The 20,333-nt window shown below is 41.3% G+C and overlaps 1 protein-coding gene across 8 annotated transcripts in view; it reads left to right on the top strand.

Annotated features, from left to right (window-relative positions):
- TRIM37 (tripartite motif containing 37) overlaps positions 1-20,333 on the top strand; it is a 103,423-nt gene that overhangs the window by 36,848 nt on the left and 46,242 nt on the right. For all 8 annotated transcript variants that reach the window (XR_011363199.1, XR_011363200.1, XR_011363198.1 and 5 more), the window contains 7 exons: positions 343-467; positions 3,167-3,217; positions 11,050-11,131; positions 14,493-14,569; positions 14,980-15,159; positions 16,895-17,009; positions 19,944-20,141. Coding sequence is in view for 5 of the 8 variants with exons in the window: in XM_069971223.1 (XP_069827324.1) it covers positions 343-467; positions 3,167-3,217; positions 11,050-11,131; positions 14,493-14,569; positions 14,980-15,159; positions 16,895-17,009; positions 19,944-20,141 (828 nt within the window). In the remaining 3 variants the exon portion in view is untranslated. The remainder of the gene's footprint in view (positions 1-342; positions 468-3,166; positions 3,218-11,049; positions 11,132-14,492; positions 14,570-14,979; positions 15,160-16,894; positions 17,010-19,943; positions 20,142-20,333) is intronic.

Genomic DNA, 20,333 nt, shown 5'->3' with positions numbered 1-20,333 from the left:
TTTTTTTTTTTTTACTAGTTTTCCATTTTTCTATCCATATTGTAAAGCAATTCTAAAATATTAGTTTTCATTCTCACCATTAGGGGTAAAACTAAGCTGAGACTTCCTGTAGTGATAAGGAGGCTGCTGTAAAGTGATCTGTACGGCTTTGCCGTGTCATGTGACACCAGTAAATGACCCCTTCAAAGGTCAAAGAGTATGCTCCGTAATGTTGCACATTTATCACTACTGCTCTTTTTTCTGTGGTTGTCTTCTGTCTGAAAGGAACAATGAAATTTTATGTAGAGATGTTGTAGCTTCTCACTAAACTTTCTATATGTTATTTCTTTCTCTTTTCTGCAGCTTCGGTCTTGCAGTAAAAGTGAACTGATCTCAAAGAGTCCAGAGATTCTAATGATGTTCCAGCAAGTTCACAGAAAGCCTATGGCTTCCTTTGTCACCACTCCAGTACCACCAGATTTCACAAGGTACCAAAAAAAGTACTTGTCCCTTTTTTTCTTTTCCCCAGTAAGCTCACTTGTATGAACAAGCTTGATCATCATGCCTGACAAATTCCTCCCTACCACCAGCATATTGATGAGGAGAAATAGGGGACTCTGAAAACAATCTTTTTTTTTTTTTTTTTTAACCATAAAATTCCTATAAAATGTAATGTCTGCGCTCAGAGAGCAGATATATATTTTTTATAATCCTTTTTATTTTCATTTTCTCGTATATTAGTACAAATACTTCCATAATAGAAACATAACATAATATCAACATAACATAATACAATATCACTCCCACCCCCATGGACGCCGCGGGGAAGTACAAAAAAATAAAGGAAATCACCAGAGATCAAGACTTACAACTATTTTTAAGCAGGGGCCTTCCACTTTCCCCATATTTTCCTATATTTCCATTCCCCGCTTTTCTTCCTTGTGTAATACATTTTTTCGTACCCACCAACCATTTTCCACTAGGTTTTTCCAGTTGTCAAGTTCTGGTCCCTCTGCGTCCAGCCACCCTTTCAAAACAATTACCTTCGCCAGTAACAAAATTCTCAATATATTCCGCTGAGAATAAAAGTTGAGCAACCCAATATCATAGTTTTAGCGCAATAGGGGATGAAAACACACAGTCTCTGAAATATACCCCACAACCTTTCGCCAATAAGACTGCACATATTCACAACGTAATCTGTTTGCGGTTGCCCACATTTCAGACATTTGTCATCCCCCCTTGGCCCCCCCGGTACAACCATGTCAGATGATAATGTAGCCTATTAACAATCTTAAATTGCACAAGTTGGTGGTTTTTACTTAAAGATGCTTTTTTTATATTACATAAAATGTTGTCCCACCCTTAATCCTCCTCACATCTCCTCTTCTTATCCATAGTACCCACCGTCTCCTTGTGAATATTATCCATATACATCGTGTATAATTTCCTCAGCTCTCCCTTTTTATTCTCATCCATTCCTTCTAATTTCTGAAAAAACTCACACTTATGAACTAAAATAAATTGCTTATTCTTTTCCTTGCGTATTTCATGTGCTAATTGCCTATATGTCAACCAATGTGAAGGTTGGAGACCAAATTCCAAACCTAATTCTCTAAATGATTTCATTTTTCCCTCACAAAACAAATGATCTATATGTGTAACCCCTTTTCCAGTCCAAAAGTGTCTATTCTCCAATAATTCAATTTAGTAACCTAAAATGGACTACTTATCACCAATGCCCATATGCATCAGACACTACACATATCCTACAACAAAAAGATGCTAGACAGTATACTTAAATCATCAAATAAATACTTTATTATATATAGAAAAAATTATTATTTAAAAACAATGAGGCACAAAAATATGTACCTTTGCACCTCTTGGGATTGAGTGAGAATCATCAATTTATTTGTGTATACAGAACATACACACTTCCATCTGCCATGTAAGCCATCCTATGTATGTACTGTATTATTTTCGTGCCTCCTTGTTTTTAACATGTTTTTAAATATAATAATATTTTTTCTATATATAATAAAGTATTGATTTGATGATTTGAGTATACTGTCTAGCATCTTTTTTGTTGTAGGATATGTATCAATAATTCAATTTGTTGTATATTCCCCCACAGGGGTGCACCATTCAAACTCTCCACAATCCCCAACATCTCTTTAACTTTATTCCATATTTTCCCCCACATTTTTAACTGTGACCAATGTGTTATATTGAGCCATCGCCCATCTACCATACTCTAAAAATTCTATTAGTGATGTATACTTAATGTGCTCTATTGTACAAATAAACTAAAAAAGGTGATCTATTATATTGTTTAATCTGCAAAAGTTTATATATGTAGAAATAAAACCTAAAATTAGGTAAGGCCATACCACCAAGATCCTCCGACCATGTAAACCCATTCTACTCAATCTAACTCTCAGAGCAGATATTGATTGAAGAAATCCCAATACCAATGAAGACCAAGTGAGAGATCCATGATGGCCCTCCATGATCATCATGGAGGGCCACGGTTTGGAGACCCATGCGTTAGGGGATTGGGCTGCTGAGGCCCTGGGTGTTAAAGACCTAAATCAAAATTATGACCAACTCGTAGGTAGAAAGGTAGCGGGCACTCTGATCACATTGAAAACAACAGCAGGATAGGAGATTAGAACCGACAGTCCATCCCATCACAGGTGGTGCTCAGCTGAAGATATATGCAATGCAGTTCCAGTGTAGATAAAAGCAGCGGCCACTCACCAATACGATAAGACGCTTTATTTAGTATGGCAGGTCACAGACAGTGCAATTCCACAGGAAAGGAGCTATGATCGTTTCACGCTATCGCGCTTCAACAGGCTCAATGAGCCTGTTGAAGTGCGATAGCGTGAAACGATCGTAGCTCCTTTCCTGTGGAATTGCACTGTCTGTGACCTGCCATACTAAATAAAGCGTCTTTTATCGTATTGGTGAGTGGCCGCTGCTTTTATCTACACTGGAACTGTAAATCTAAATTATATTGTTCTCTGAAGGGGTGTTAAATAGATACATTTATCTTTCTATCTCTATATATCAGTGCAAAATCTGTAACAGGCCTCTCTCTTTTCAGTAACCACATTTTGTATGTATAAATATATTGTAAATCCTGTGTCTAACTTGCCTACCTGCTTTTTCTTTATTGCAGTGAACTTGTTCCTTCCTATGATTCAACTACTTTTGTTCTGGAAAACTTCAGGTATTCTTTTTTTAGATTAGTTGGTATAGTTATCGTAGTTTATACTGTATCTTTACATTTCCACAGTAGGAAAACCCTGTTTGCATTGCTAAAAAACTATACGTTGACCTTGAGCAGCATCTGGTGTTGTGTTAGTAACTTTACCTTTATTTTGTATGTACGTGCTGTTTTATGTGTAATGTGTGTTGATTTTATAGGGGTTATCCAGCATTTAAAAACTTCAACTATATACCTGAAGTTATATAGAAATAATGGAGAGCCTATGCTTACCTCTCTTGGCCCTCCCAAAGTTGTCCTGTGGTGTCTCCAGGTCCCCTGCTGACTGCAGCCACTGGTTGCAGTCGAGCCTAACCAGTCTGTGACGTCTCAGTCCTCTTGGCCAATCATTCACTAAGGGTCCTATTACACAGAAAGATTATCATGCAAAAAATTATGTCTTTAGAATTTAAGCAATACTTTTTCCGTGTGTATGCAGGCAATGATCTAACTGCTAACAAAAACTTGTTAGTTTATCATTGATCTCATCTTTTCAGCTGACCATAAAACTATTGTTAATCCTACAAAAAATCTTTTGTTGTATATACACATCATTTAGTCGTTATTATGATTGTTGGTATACTAGATTATCTGATCGTAATTACGATAGTAACTAACAACATTAGGACCCTAAGACTGGACAGTGCTGCGGCCAGTGATTGGCTCTTTTATTTTCTATGTAGCCGCAGGTATATATCTAATGTTTTCTAACACCGGATAGCCCCTTTAACCCCTAGACGACCCTGGACGTAGGGTTACGTCATGGAAGTCTGTCCCCAGACGACCCATGACGTAACCTTACGTCATGGGTGTTATTCCCGCTATGAAGCGCGCTCCGGAGCGGAGCGCGCTTCATAGGAGGTGGGGGCCGGCTGCAGTGAGCAGCCGGGACCTCACCGGTAATGACACGCTGCAGCGATCACGCTGCCGCGTGTCATTAACCCCTTAAACGCCGCGATCGCGGCGCGACCGCAGCGTTTGAGTGTAAGTGACAGGGGGAGTCCCCTGTCACTTACCGATCGGGACCCCCGCAGTGTGACTGCGGGGGTCCCGATCGTTGAAACGGACTGCTGGAGGTCTCTTACCTGCCTCCATGCGGTCCGATCGGCGATCTGCTACACTAAGCCTGCACAGGCAGGCTCAATGAGCAGAGCGCCGATAACACTGATCAATGCTATGCCTATGGCATAGCATTCATCAGTGTATAAATCAAAGTAATGTATGTACAAGTCCCCCAAAGGGACTTCAAAAGTGTAAAAAAAAAAAAAGTTCAAAACACTAACACACTACCCCAAAACCCCTCCCCCAATAAAAGTCTAAATCACCCCCCTTTCCCATTATATAAATAAAACATATAAAAATGAATAAATAGATAAACATATAATATACCATAGCGTGCGTAATTGTCCGATCTATTAAAATATAACAAGCGTCATTGCGACCGGTAAACGGCGTACACGAAAAGAGGGGAAAAAGTGCGCAGATTACCGATTTTATGTTACATTATATATTAAAAAAAAATCAATAAAAAGTGATCAAAACGTCCGATCTTCACAAATATGGTATTAATAAAAACTAGAGATCATGGCGGAAAAAATGACACCCCATACAGCCCCATAGGTGAAAAAATAAAACCGTTATAAGCGTCACAATAGGCCCATTTTATTAATATTTAATTGCCAAAAAAAAGGATTTCATAAAAAAAAATATATATAACATTAGAGAATCTGTGTAACCTGCATATGGTTGTGTTCGGACTGACCTATAGAATAATAGTGTCATGTCGCTGTTACCATATAGTTCATTGCGTAGACACAGGAACCCCCCAAACGTTACCATATTGCATTCTTTCTTACGATTTCACCTATTTATATCTTCATAAATAATATATTTGGAATTCCATCATACATGTTATGGTAAAATGAATGACGCCATTACAAAGTACAACTATTCCTGTAAAAAACAAGCACTTACATGGCTTGTAGATAAAAAACTGAGAGTGCTAGAGCTCTTAGAAGGGGAGGAGGGAAAAACGAAAACACTAAGATCAAAATTTGCGCGGTCCACTGGGTCATTTTGGGCCTGGTCCTCAAAGGGTTAATATCATATAAATTCATTTACCAGTAGTGACGTTGCAGTGGTATTTTTAAGACCACGCAGTCTAAAGATGCTCCAGATTTTCACAATGGCTCGTGCTGTATAATTTAGCGTACCTTTTAGATGTGTCTAACATTTTATACCAGCTCTTGGTTACCTTGCACTTATCTACACCAACATTGTGGGGGATTTTGTTGCATTTTGAGCCATGAGCCTTATTGGTTGTATAAATGTGACCAAATGCATAAGCTGTACAAAACAAGGTGCAGCAAAATACACCGTCCTGTGCTGCATTAGAAGGCCTTAATGCAGACACATTAGTAAATCTCACAAATTTTCCCTTCCTTTTATTTTTTTAAGTTTAAATACGAGAGAATACAAATGAATTTCCCTCCCTTATGTTTTGGTCTTTGTTTATATACATTTTACAATTCTACAATTTTGAAAGCAGTATAGTGATGCATCACAATGTTGATATGCTGTAAACCCTGATGGCAATGACAAATTCCATTTGCATCATAGAAAGAGACCTCATAGCTTTGCTGCAAACATTTATAGCTCTATTGCTTCATCTCCAAAGTAGAGCAATCATCATTATTAAATTCTGAACACTTGGCATCCTGAAGTCGAGATTCTCATGGAAAATATTGGTTAGAACTGATCATCTGTCATGGCTAAATGAACCTTTATTATTAGAGATGCAGGGCTGCCCACCGCAGTCTGTACAGTCAGGCTGCAATATTCTCTCATCACAAAGACCAATGTGAAAAATGGATGTTATTTCTGTGTCATATATCATAAGCTCAGATATGTATTTTGTTGGTATACAGGATTTTCCCAAGAGTTGTGGTACTATGCAGCCTGCCTGCTTTAGTGTGTGTGTGTGTGTGTGTATGTATATATATATATATATATATATATATATATATATATATATATATATATATATATATTTTTTTTTTTAACTTATATTTTCATTTTCTTTAAAGAATTTTTACTTTCTTTCAGAGAATGTAAATACTAACATTTTTTTTTCACTCATGGTTAGTGGTTAAGTAAAACAATTTGTCAAACTACTGTTTTCACTTTTTTAAATCATAATGACAACCAAAAACATCCAAATGACATTAATTCCGTACCGTGTTTTGCCCCCTCTAACATCAACAACTTGAAGATTTTTGTGGTAGTTGTGGATAAAGCTCTTGTCAGATGGTAACGCTGCCCATTCTTCTTGGTAAAAAGCCTCCAGTTCCTGTATATTCCTGGGCTGTCTTGCAAGAAATGCGTTCTTGAGATCTCCCCAGAGTGGCTCAATGATATTGAGGCCAGGAGACTGAGATGGCCACTCCAAAACCTTCACTTTGTTCTGCTGTAGCTAATGACCGGTTGACTTGTCCTTGTGTTTTTGATAGACATGTCTGAATGTCCAAGTACGTCCCGTGCGCAGTTTCCGGGATGATGATTGCAGATTTGCCTCCAGTATTTGCTGATAAAAGGCTGCATTTACCTTTCCTTCAACTTTGACCAAGTTTCCTGTGCCTTTTTCTCTCACACATTCCCAAAACATAAGCAATTCACCTCCATGCTTTATAGTAGGAATGGTGTTTCTTTTATCATAGCCCTTGTTGACACCTCTCCAAATGTAATGTTTATGGTTGTGGCCCAAAAATTTGATTTTGGTCATATCGCTCCAAATTACCTTGTTCCAGAGGTTTTAAGGCTTGTGTCGGTGCTGTTTGTCGTATTGTCGGTGAGAAACTTTGTGGCATTTTCTCAGTAATGGCTTTCTTCTGGCAACTTGACCATGCAGCCCATTTTTCCTCAAGTGCCTCCTTATTGTGCATCTTGAATCAGCCAAACTGAGTCCTGTATATCAGCTGGTGTGTGGGTTTTTGTTTCCATCGCGAACAATTTTCCTGGCAGCTGTTGGCAAACTTTTTGTTGGTCTACCTTGCTGTGATTAGGTTTTTACAGAGTCCCTAGATTTTCCATTTGTTAAAGTAGTGCAGTGTAAGACATTTTTTTCACAAAATAACACACTACAAAGTTTTATACAACATTGTAATGTGTTATTTAAGCTAATGGCCCCCTTCCCCCTGGCCGTGGACCCGGAAGTGTGATGAGTATACTTGCAGAATGACTGTCAACCTCTGCCGTCATCTTCAGGAGGCTGGCCTTGACCGTTCCAGCCCTCTCTTACCGCCCCCCCCCCCCCCCCCCCCCAGCGCGTCATCAGCTGCTCAGACGCGATTGGCTGAGCTCTGTTATGCTCGGCCAATCGCGGCTGAGCAGCTGATGACTCGCTGGATATATATCTTCTTGTAACTGATTTTGATGCACAATTAGTGCTTGAGGCAAAACTTAGAAATAAACCAGGTTCCAAAACCTTTAAAATCCTAGTATATAAAATGCATGGTAGGTGATTGCATTATTTTTTGAAGTAAGTAGAATAGAGAAGAAATCAGGCGATAGCCTCCAAAAGGTAACTGAGTATACAGTAAAACCTTGGTTTCCGAACACCTCGGAGTTCGAACAATTCGGTTTTCGAACTAAATTTCCCCCTGAAGTTTTGCTCGGTATCCGAACATTGCTCGGTATCCGAACAAAACCAGGGGGATAACTGTCAGCTGAACTGATGTTCAGCTGACAGAGGTGTTCGGAACACTGAGAGGCGGGAGCGGGCGGCTATTTAAACTTGCCGCCGTGCTCCTGCTCCAATCAGCTGCCGGGGACACCCTGTAAAGAAGTGGGGAATCCCATCATAATGATGGGATTCCCCACTTCTTTACAGGGTGTCCCCGGCAGCGGAGAGGAGCAGGAGCACGGCGGCAAGTTTAAATAGCCGCCCGCTCCTGCCTCTTACTGCGGGGACAGGCTGTAAAGAAGCCGTCTCCCAGCGCTGTCCTCCTGTCTCTCCCGACCAGCCCCTCCGCCCCCCCCGCCGGCCCGGAGCGCTGTACACCCCTATAGACTGCGGCGCGCCCGCAGCCCCGCTCACCAGCTTCTTGCTCCCGCTGCTCCCCGCCGCCTCTGCAGACTCTCTCTTACCCTGCAGAGACGGCGGGGAGCAGCGAAGCAAGAAGCTGGTGAGCAGGGCTGCGGGCGCGCCGCAGTCTATAGGGGTGTACAGCGCTCCGGGCCGGCGGGGGGGGGGCGGAGGGGCTGGTGGGGAGAGACAGGAGGACAGCGCTGGGAGACGGCTTCTTTACAGCCTGTCCCCGCAGTGAGAGGCAGGAGCGGGCGGCTATTTAAACTTGCCGCCGTGCTCCTGCTCCTCTCCGCTGCCGGGGACACCCTGTAAAGAAGTGGGGAATCCCATCAGAATGATGGGATTCCCCACTTCTTTACAGGGTGTCCCCCGCAGCTGATTGGAGCAGGAGCACGGCGGCAAGTTTAAATAGCCGCCCGCTCCCGCCTCTCACTGTTGCGGGGGGTGTGGAGTGTTTTTGCACTCTGTGGGCCGGGTGCTCTGCCCCTGACCCACGGAGTGTAAAAACCAATTAATCACATTTACATTGTTCCCTATAGGAATTAACAGCTCGGTTTTCGAACTGCTCGGTTATGGAACAGCCTTCCAGAACCAATTATGTTCGAAAACCGAGGTACCACTGTATTTGATTGTAAGCTTTCAAGAGTCTAGCTCCCTTCGTCAGACAAGATGTTATACAAAACTGAAAAAAATCACAGACTTGTATACACACTAGACAGAGATCATCAAAGGATTTTAGAAACGTTAATAGCAAAATGCAATATACACAGGGTCTGCTATTTACAACCGGTCAATAAACTAAAGCTGGTGAGGCGTGACAAGAGGATGGTAAGCTCTTGTTGCTATCTGTTTGTTGTCAGATTAATGGCCTAATAGCAATTATTGGTCTTCATAGCCAGAACAGGTCACACATAGGCCGGCATGAAGCTGGCATGGATATTGAGACCATGTTGCAAAGTTTTTGACGTAAAACTGACAAAGCAGCCTCCAGTGCACATCCCTAAGGGTGCGTTCACATGTACAGGATCTGCAGCAGACTTGAAGTTACAGATTTGAATTGCAGATAGAAAGCTACAAATGACAGATTTGGAGTGGGCATCCTTATCCTACTTACAGATGACTTTAGTTTAGGGTTTTGAGGTGGGTGGGTGGGTTGGTAGGTGAGAGTCCCTTTAACACTAAAATCTTCACCTTATTCTCTATGCAGATGCATCGGTTTGGTGCACTAGGAGGCAGGACTACCACCTATCGTGCACTTATCCACCCTGCCAGCTACCCCCCCTCCAATGAATATAGAGGTGGTGCTCTGGTAATGCCACCCCTGAATGATGAATATTCATGAGGAGGTTCACTAAAGTGCCTAATTTACATATTGATTAAAGTGAAGGTTTAGCTAGTCGCAGAGTCTTTTAACCTGTTATTTTTAGAGATGAGCGAACCGGGTTCGGGTTCAAGTCGATCCGGACCTGAACGTTCGGTATTTGATTAGCTGTGGCTGCTGAACTTGGATAAAGCTCTAAGGTTGTCTGGGAAACATGGATACAGCCAATGACTATATCCATGTTTTCCACATAGCCTTAGGGCTTTATCCAACTTCAGCAGCCACCGCTAATCAAATGCTGAAAGTTCAGGTTCGGATGGACTCGAGCATGCTCCAGGTTCGCTCATCTCTAGTTATTTTCAGTTTCATACAAACATATTAGGGGAGATTTATCAAGACCAGCATACCTGTATATCGATCTTGCAGAAAGGTGGCTGTTAGAGATGAGCAAACCTGGAGCATGCTCGAGTCGATCCGAACCCGAACTTTCGGCATTTGATAAGCGGTGGCTGCTGAGTTTGGATAAAGCCCTAAGGCTATGTGGAAAACATGGATATAGTCATTGGCTGTATCCATGTTTTCCAGACAACCTTAGAGCTTTATTTAAGTTCAGCAGCCACCGCTAATTAAATGCCGAACGATCGGGTTCGGATGGACCCGAACCCGGTTCGCTCATCTCTAGTGGCTGCACTTCCCCTGTCATTAGGGATTATAGTTAGCTCTAGTTAAGATATGTCTGCAATAAGAAAAAAAAATCTTTCATGACTTGAGGGGCACAATGTGTAAAATTAAATAAAAATGACTGAAGACTATTTATTTACATTTTTAAAAAAATGAATACATTTAAAAAGAGAAAAAAAGACATAGCTTCTCTTAGCCTATTAATGTATGCAGGGGCCAATGACGCAAATTGTAGGCAGAACCAGGCACAGGTTAGATCTCCTCATACCATGAAGGAAAATCATACCAGTACTATCAAGTTTAGATTTATGGGGTCCTGGTGGAAGGATGATTGGGCTTGGATCCTATCATCACAGGCAATTTTATTTTTTTATAGCATTAGATTTTTATTTTTTTTAGCCTAAATTTGTAAGGGCAGCATTGCCTTAATATGTCTTAAGAGTTTCATGCTGCTTCACTTTGGTAATTGATTTCCCCTGGCTACTAGAAAAGCCAATTCAGTCAGAAACCTTTTACAAAAATCTGGCATCTAAACTTGCTTGGCCGAAAGTATAAAGTATGTGCATTAGAGTAATAGACCATTAGTATCTAAAGATGATGATCTGAATAATAGACAGAAAAAAATGTTACTTTTCAATTTAGTTCCAAATAATTCAGTGAAGCTTTTGTAAAAATGTTATACTTAACCCTTCTGTTCTTTTTTTGCAGTACTCTACGCCAACGTGCTGACCCGGTATACAGTCCTCCTTTACAAGTGTCAGGCCTTTGTTGGAGACTAAAGGTTTATCCGGTGAGTTAACACAACTTGCGCTATTTTTTTTTAAGAACCACTAATCTGCCTATTACACTGCTTGATAATCGCGCTGCAAGGGACGCTCAGACATTTTTAGTGATGTCCGTGCAGCCCTTTCCCTAGTGTAAAATAATAAACTTTATACATATTTCTCTGCTCTCCCTGGTGTTCTTCTAGCTTCAGCCCACAGCCACCACTGGAAGTTCTGAAACTGTCTCTGAAGTGACAGACCGCTCAGGCAATCATTGACCGAGATGGGGCAGTGCTATGGCCAGTGACTGGCTGTGCGTTCTGTCATTTCAGAGACTTAGAAGGCTTAGAAGTTCCAGTGTTGGCTGGGGGCAGGAACGAGAAGGACAACATGGAGTGCAGAGGGGTATATATAAGATTTAGTTTTTTCCCTTTACACAGTAATGATTTTTAGGCTAGAATAAACAACAACGATCAGAATGGTCTTTATTACACAGAGCAATAATCTGCTGAACTGGTCCAATTTGGCAGATTATCACTCTGTATAATAGGGACCTTATGGTGTGCTTACCCAAAGGTTCATCTGACAGATTTTTGAAGCCAAAGCCAGGAATGATTTTGAAAAAAGAAGAATTCTCAATCTTTTCTTTATGCCATGTTAAGTCTATAGTGTGTTCCTGGCTTTTGCTTCAAAAATCTGTCAGATAAATCTGTCTGTGTAAACACACCATTAGACAGAGCAAGGAGACAGGCGCACAGCAGTGCGAGAAGGCCCCATAGACGTACATTATACTGCCATTTTGATCATGTAACATGGAGGTAGGAGATGGGAGAGAATTCAATAAGTGTGTGTGTGTGTGTGTGTGTGTGTGTGTGTGTGTGTGTTTCTCCTTGCTTGTTCTCCCAATTTGTTAGGGTTTGAACACTCAGACCGATTAAAACTTTTGATATCCGTTATGACATTTCGGTGATGCAAAGAACTATTAAAAAAAACAAAGTATGTCTATAATCTAGCCATGGGCTTATTTTTACCGCTGTTTAGCTGCTAAACTTTTTTTTTAAGTAACTTCCCGTATATGTTCAATAACTGTCATTATCTCTTCCTGTCTCCCCATATGCACGAACATTCAGCATGGCAAACGTTTATGTGTTCCTATAGGGAGGGGTAAGCTGGAGATGGACTGCTCTGGTACTAGCTTATCCCTCCCAGAACGATGGGGTCGTGCTTTAAACATCCATCAAGCCTGACCTTTCAGAGTCGGGAGTCCCTAGGGCTGGGCGATAATGGCCTAAATCAATATCGCGGTTTATCGTACATGTAGCCGCGGTAACGATAAATTGAACGATAATTATGACACGCCCCCTTTAAAAGCCACACCCCTTTGAAAACCCCATTTTCCGATGGTAATACAAACGTGAATTTACTCCATAGAACAATGTGCAGCAAACTTCACAAGTAATACACAATATTTTGGCACCTCCTACACCATTTTCAAGTGGCATTTGAAAATGGCATAGGAGATGCCAAAACATTGTATATTACTTGTGAAGTTTGCTGCACATTGTTATATGGAGTAAATTCACGTTTTCACGTTTGTATTACCATCGGAGTATTTTTTACTAGCTGACTTGATCCAAGGTCTGGGATTCGTCTGCTGGCACCCACAGTTTGTTTATTGTGCTGCCTATATTTTTTGCTATATCTATCTTTATACTGTGGGGAGATTTATCAAACATGGTGTAAAGTGAAACTGGCTGTTGCCCCTAGCAACCAATCAGATTGGTTGCCGGGGGCAACTGTGACTGTGTCTGTGTGTGTGTGTCTGTGTGTAATATATATATATATATATATATATATATATATATATATATATATATATATATATATATATATATATATATATATATATATATATATATATATATATATATATATATATATAATCAAAGAATTCCGCAGCACAGCCATGTGGTGAAAAAAATCCAAAATTGTGTTTATTCCATATCAGTAGAAAATTCCATGCAACGTTTCTGTCTCTTCTCGAGACCTTTCTCAAGCATGCTTGAGAAAGGTCTCGAGAAGAGACAGAAACGTTGCATGGAATTTTCTACTGATATGGAATAAACACAATTTTGGATTTTTTTCACCACATGGTTGTGCTGCGGAATTCTTTGATTATTTACGGGGAGACGTGGATTCGGTCTCCAGCTGCTGGCACCCTTACACCATTCTGAACGGAGTGCACTTCAAACTGGACATATATAATATAATATAATATAATATAATATAATATAATATAATATATATATACACACACGTCCAAAATTAGGGTACCGGCACTCCAAATGAAGAATAAGTGTTTTATTTCAGCTCACAGGAACAAACTAGCCAAGGCTAGTTTGTTCCTGTGAGCTGAAATAAAACACTTATTCTTCATTTGGAGTGCCGGTACCCTAATTTTGGACGTGTATATTCTGCACTCGAGGATCCACAGTGCAGGGGTGGCACCCACTCTCCTTATTTACTGCCCGGGTGCCGTGGACTTTTGTTGTTTGTGTAGGAGATAGATAGATAGAGAGATAGAGAGATAGGACTCCTATCTATCTGTCTATCTATCTCTTTCTACCCAATATCTGCCCCCAGTCACAAGCTGTTCTGGACCCCCCCCCCCCCCTCTCCCGCACATACACTTGGGGTCAGGTATAGGTCGGCACCTCCATGCTCCACCGGGCACCGCACTCTCTCTCTCTCCTGCACGGCTACTTTGCATATCCTTTCTTCTCTCCTGCACAGGAATCCTCTGCCCCCGTACCTCAGTGTTGTAGCACATATATCTGCCGGCAGCGTCACCGGCAGAGCGTCACACACGGCTGCTTCCAGCACTGCCAAAAGATAACGGGACGCCGAGGATTCCTGTGCGGGACAGAGTGCGGTGCCTGGTGGGGGGAGGATGTGCCGACCCATACCTGACCCCAGCAGCCACTTTATGTACGGGAGAGGGGAGGCAGGGCACACCGTGCAGCTTCCAGAGCCGCCCGGAAGCAGCGACAGCGCTGAGCACACAGCACTCCTGTGCGCAGCCTGTCACATCTCCAGTCTTCCTCCTCAGGAAGATTAAACGGAGTGGAGCAGAGCATGCGGCCGCCGGTGAGGAGGAGGAGGGAGGGGGGAAATACCGCAGATACCGTCCTGGCAGAGTTGAGGTCGGTTAGCCGACGCCAGAGACGGTATCGGTATTTTTGCGGTATACCGCCCAGCCCTAGGAGTCCCCCCATACATTTTATACTGTCAGCTAAACCTGCCAGCTTGAAGTTTACTAGCTATATCTCATACATGTGTATTTACTGAATATACTGAATTTTTAAAAGTTGCTTGTTTCATTTAAAGGATGGAAATGGTGTTGTCAGGGGCTACTATCTATCTGTCTTCCTTGAACTTTCTGCTGGCCTTCCAGAAACATCCAAGTATGTATCCCCTTTGTGTGATTAAAATATGTACCATTTGATATATCCACACTGATGTGTTTGTTTTTTGATCACATTATTTTTGTCTTCAATATTTTGTTACCTTTTTGTATATGAAACCCTGAAACAAATATGTTAGGCAAAAGTGATGGCAGATATCTGTATGTAAACACTTTAGGGGTAGTTTAAATCCATATATAATTTATGTTCAAAAATGGTTAAATGGTTATCCTTGTTACAACAAACTTTGCCTAATACAAGCAAATTATAATAAAAAAAAAAAATAGTTGTAATATATCTTATCAGACAAAAATGCTTAATTTTACTGTGATTGGGTATTTTTGTTTTTATGATGCTGTTCATTTTGTCATACTGGGCCATTGGTCATCTAAGACAATTGTCTCTGGCAGGTATGAGTATCGTGTGGAAATGGTACATCAGTCTTCCAATGATCCTGCTAAAAATATTATAAGAGAATTTGCATCAGATTTTGAAGTAGGCGAGTGCTGGGGATACAACCGCTTCTTTCGTCTGGACTTACTAGCCAATGAGGGCTATTTGAACCGTGCAAATGACACTGTGATTTTAAGGTATGTTTGAAACTTGCATTTACGTCTGGGTTTTTCAAAGGGTGTTATCCAGGATAGGGAAAACATAGTTACACCTTTCCTCAGGTTGTCTCTGCTTCATTCACTTCAATAGAACTGAGCTACAATACCACATACAACCTGAGGGTGGTGCTGTTTCTGGAAGAAAGTCGCTATGTTGTTCCGATCCTGGAATGACACCTTTTAAGACTCAAACATGTATTTCTCTTGCTTACAGAGTCACCTACTGTCACTACTGTCAGGTTGGGCAACGTGTCGGGAAAACATGGATACAGCCTGTAGCTGTATCCATGTTTTCCAGGACTCCCTTGGGCGGCATCCAACTTCTGCAGCAGCGGGGAATCAAACGCAGAGCATTCTGGTTCAGAGAACGTTGCCAAACCCAAACACTTTGCCAGGTTAACGCAACACTAATCACTACCAGGGTCTCTTCCGTTTAGAATTAGACAGATGGTAGATGTGGCCCTAATGACTTTCTTTTTAAAATAAGAGTAACCCTTTAGATAATTCCACCTTTCCTTTGACATTTAAATCCCTGTTGCAAATATTTTTCTGCTGGTTTATAGAGTCATTACTTTAGTGCCACCTTAATCATAAGTCGTCGGGGCCTGCCCTGTGGCTTTTCCCATTTCATGAACCTTGATTGATTGTCCCCCTGTTTGAGTATAAGGAAAACTTTATCGGTGAAGGCTGGTAGGATAAAAAGAAGCCATCAGGGATCGCTCCCAAGTGGCTCATGGTTCAGGCAGCATGAAAGCAAACACAGGTTCCCTCTAAATCAGCAGACAAATATTTGCGACTGGAATTTGAATATTGAAGGAAAAGTGGAAGTATATAGTGGCAGAAAATTTGGATATTTGGGGAGAAGGTTCAAGCATGAAAGTGGTGACAGATTCTCTTTAAGGACATTTGCACTAAAAGGGAATCTGTCAGCACCCGGACCAGGCCCCAGGCGCTGACAGTGTAGTGTAGGTGGCTGGCCCCTTGCGAGCATGGTACCTTTAGTCAATGCATCCGTGCAGTAGATTCTGAACAATCTTGGGTCTCCTACTGTAATCAAGAGTTAAGAGGCGTAGTGGCTTACTTTTTGCTGCGCTTTGGCATACCTCACCACTCCTTCCTCTTCCCTTCTCTTTTTCATGCATATTTACTGCTGGCCAGCCACCATCTTTGTGCTCATGCACCCCTGATCTCCTAGGCCACATGCTCCTAACTTCGTATAGTGCGCAGGCACAGGAGGAGCAGCACGTATGTGCTAAGTTTCCCAACTGAGGACATTGGCTTCAGTCCTTCAGTGTGTTTGTGCAAACTACAAGGATTGAAGGTTCTTCTGCTCTAGATAGTTAGAGCAGGGGACCTGCTGTCATGCGTCAAGTTCCTGTGATATCCGGCACAGGAGACCAGTCCAGGCTTCTTATGCCCCAACAACAAAAGACTTCTTGTGGTCATTTAGTGGTTAAAGGGGTTTTCTGGTAAATCTGCTTTTATATTTTCAGTATGTATTCTTTCTCAATCCCTTGCGGATAGATGTTGTATTTCCTTGTCCCGGTTGTTATCTGTATTGCATACCTGGGTCACATTAACTGCTGCTTCAGGGTCAGCAGAACAAATAATAGTCATTTTGTATCATCTAAAAGAACATAACTCTGCAACAGAAAACTGTCATTTTGTGTGACATAAAAGAGCAGTAGATTTACAGTGTTCATTATTTATCTAGATTCCAGGTTCGCTCTCCTACCTTTTTCCAGAAGAGTCGGGACCAGCACTGGTACATCTCTCAGCTGGAGGCCGCACAGACTAGTTACGTGCAACAGATAAACAACCTGAAAGAAGTAAGCAGTGTTGGCTCTCTACTATGCTTTTATATTTCATCGTGGATCCAGTAGCTGACCTTACTTTTGTGTATGTTTAAAAAAAAAAAAAAAAAAATGAGTTTTTGATTTTTACTTTTTTTTTAAAATAATGGAAGTCAACGGAAAAACGGATCAAAACGGATGTACACAAATGCATGTTTTTTTCCATCCATTTTGCAAAAACGGATTGCAAAAACATAGTGTGGACCCAGGCTAAGGCCAGTGTCTCCATTATAAAGTGAGTTAATGTCACTTTACAGTGTACATGGGTTATACAGTACACATATGGTATGAATAATGCTACTTTAAAGTAACAAAAATATGACAACCCCATTAATATGGTAATATGGGTTTCCCAGTTGTGGTTTAGTATTGGACAGCAGTGCAGTTGTGTGTGCTGTCAAAATGGCGGGGAAACGCCACATAACGTTTAAAGTAGACTTATTAGCAGGAAAACGAATGTAAATAAGTCCACAGCTGGATAGAGATTTCTAACAATAAACCATCGGAAATTAGATTGTTTATCGTTAACCTGAAATCGTTCACCATATTACACGGAATGATAGTCGTTAGTTACGATCATTAGTACGGTCACTTGTTCCTTCTAGGAACAATTTGGAATTACACTGAACTATTAGTGAATGATTGTGTAATTACATCGAACAAATAGCGATTAACTATGTTTTTAGGGTCAGATCTACAGTAAATCAACGACTTACTGACAATTTTTTTCGATTGTTGCCTGCAATTACACAGAGCGATAATCGTTTAAATTCTACTATTCTAGCGATTTTCCGCACGATAACCATCCCATGTATTAGGGCCCTTAGAGTGGCTTGTGAAAGTGTTTGCCCCCTTTGGCATTGTTCGTGTTTTGCTACCCCACGACCTGAAATTAAAATGGATTTTTTTGAAGGTTTGCATCATTTTATGTACAGAATATGCCGACAACTTTGAACATTTTTATTTTCTTTTTAATGTGATGCAAACAACAAATAGTACAAAAGTACACGAAACTTCGGTGTGCAGAACTATTCACGCTACCCAAAGTTTAGCACAGTGGTACCTCGGTTCTCAAACACTTTTCCGGCACCCAGTCTTGAAGTATCCTAATACCTCAGTGTTCAAACACTTGTGAAGTCGAAATGTTAAGTATTCTAACAAAAATTTACCCTGAAGTTACATCACAATTCGAACTTTGCTCAGTATACGAATGTTTTTTTGTGAGCGTGGACCATAGGTCGTACGTGGTGAGTTAGGTAGCACTGGTGAGGCAGTGATTGATATAGCTTTTTGAAGTGTACCTTTTGTTATAATTTTCAAAAACTAAATCAACAGTAGATGTGATATAAAGCAAGTTTGCAATTTACATTCATTTTTAACATTCATTTATTCAATCATATTTTTTTTTGTTATTCTGTAAAACAAAGCTATACATACTTGTATCCAGGTTCAGTCTCCTGAAGGCAGACTGCCTTCTACTTTTTTTTTTTTTTTTTTCTTCAAAGAGAATAAAAATAAATAAATAATGACCATATATATATTGCAAACTTGCTTTATATCACATCTACTGTTGATTTAGATTTTGAAAGTTACATTGATAGGCAGGGCTGTGGAGTCGGTAAGCCGAAGCTCCAACTTCGACTCCTGAATTTTATCAGGAACGACTCCCGCTCCTTCATAAATGGCCAGTCATATACCAGGGGAGTTATTTATCACACTGGCTCAGCAGCTTCTCCCTAATGTCCTACATGATCCTGGGGCAACTTTTGAGGGAATAAGGAAAGAGATAAAGCAGATTCTCCTGTGTGTGTGGTGGATGCAGTCAGTCTCCAGCCTCCATGTCCTGAACAACTCACAACTAGACTAGAAGGACCAGGTGGTCTTTTAGTTTCTAACTAAATATTCACCATACACACAAACACTGCTAACAATGCCAGATACCTGTAATATAGAGGTCAGCCATAGTTATATAGAGGGGGGGTCACATATAGTGATATAGAGGGGTCACACATAGTGATATAGAGGGGTCACATAGCCATAGCGCACACACACAGCCTGCTGCAGCCATAGCCTACACACACAGCCTGCTGCAGCCATAGCACACACTCACACAGCCTGCTGCAGCCATAACACACACACACACACACACACACACACACAGCGTGCTGCAGCCATAGCGTGCGCGCACACACACAGCCTGCTGCAGCCATAGCGCACACACATACACACAGCCTGCTGCAGCCATAGCACGCACACACACACACACACACAGCCTGCTGCAGCCTTAGCGCACACACACACAGCCTGCTGCAGCCTTAGCGCGCACACACACACACACACAGCCTGTTGCAGCCATAGCGCACACACACAGCCTGTTGCAGCCATAGCATACACACACACACACACACAGCCTGCTGCAGCCAATAAACACTGAAGAAAAACGCCACATTGAGGACAGCGGTTACTGCTACACTACTTATGTCTTCTCCTCCTCCTCCTCTATATTACACAGGATGTCTCCATATTACACTGCTGCTCATATACAGTCATCCAGCATACAGGAAGAGAACAGCACAGATCTCCCCCCACACAATGGACTCTTCCAGCTCAGAAACAAACTGCCAAATAGTGACCGACAACTTTTCCCCGACCACCCTTATGTAATAGGGTCAGTGTCCTATTAGAATGTTGCTCATAATATATATTGATGAGCAAAACCTATAAAATTTATGTCAAAACTCAATTCTAAATTGTTCTAAGATTTTTTTTTTAAAGCTGGAGTCGGTACATTTTTTCCGACTCCAGCCAAAACTAGCTCAGACTCCAACTCCACAGCCCTGTTGACAAGTACACTTTAACAGTGACAAAAATGTTTTAAGTTTTTTTTTGTGTGTGTGTTTTCTGTTGTAGAGACTTGCTATTGAACTGTCAAGAAACCAGAAATCTAGAGGTATATCTCCACCAGACTCTCATCTCAGCCCCCAGACCGATGAAAGCTCAGAAGGTAGATCCAAAAAGACTGAAGCAAATCTAGAGAACATTAATTCTTTACCAACTCCAAGAGAGGCTGAAGAGGATGAGGATAAAATTCTTCATGATGTATTTAATGTAAGTGCCTCTTCTATCATTGTCAGTTAACCCCTTCCTGAGTGGCCCATGTAAATTGAAGTCATATTGTCCCCCCATTCTATATATGTAGGTCTTGGCACCATTCTAAAGCTTACATTCTGCAAACCTCCTATCTACCTGTATAAACCATGTCTTTGTTCCCTCTCCGGTAAAAATGCATTTTATCAATGT

This window comes from Dendropsophus ebraccatus, chromosome 5 (genome assembly GCF_027789765.1).
Source record: "Dendropsophus ebraccatus isolate aDenEbr1 chromosome 5, aDenEbr1.pat, whole genome shotgun sequence".
NCBI classification, from domain to species: Eukaryota; Metazoa; Chordata; class Amphibia; order Anura; family Hylidae; genus Dendropsophus; species Dendropsophus ebraccatus.
Note: the sequence above shows the minus strand (reverse complement) of the source record. Positions and strands in the feature narration are given on the sequence as shown.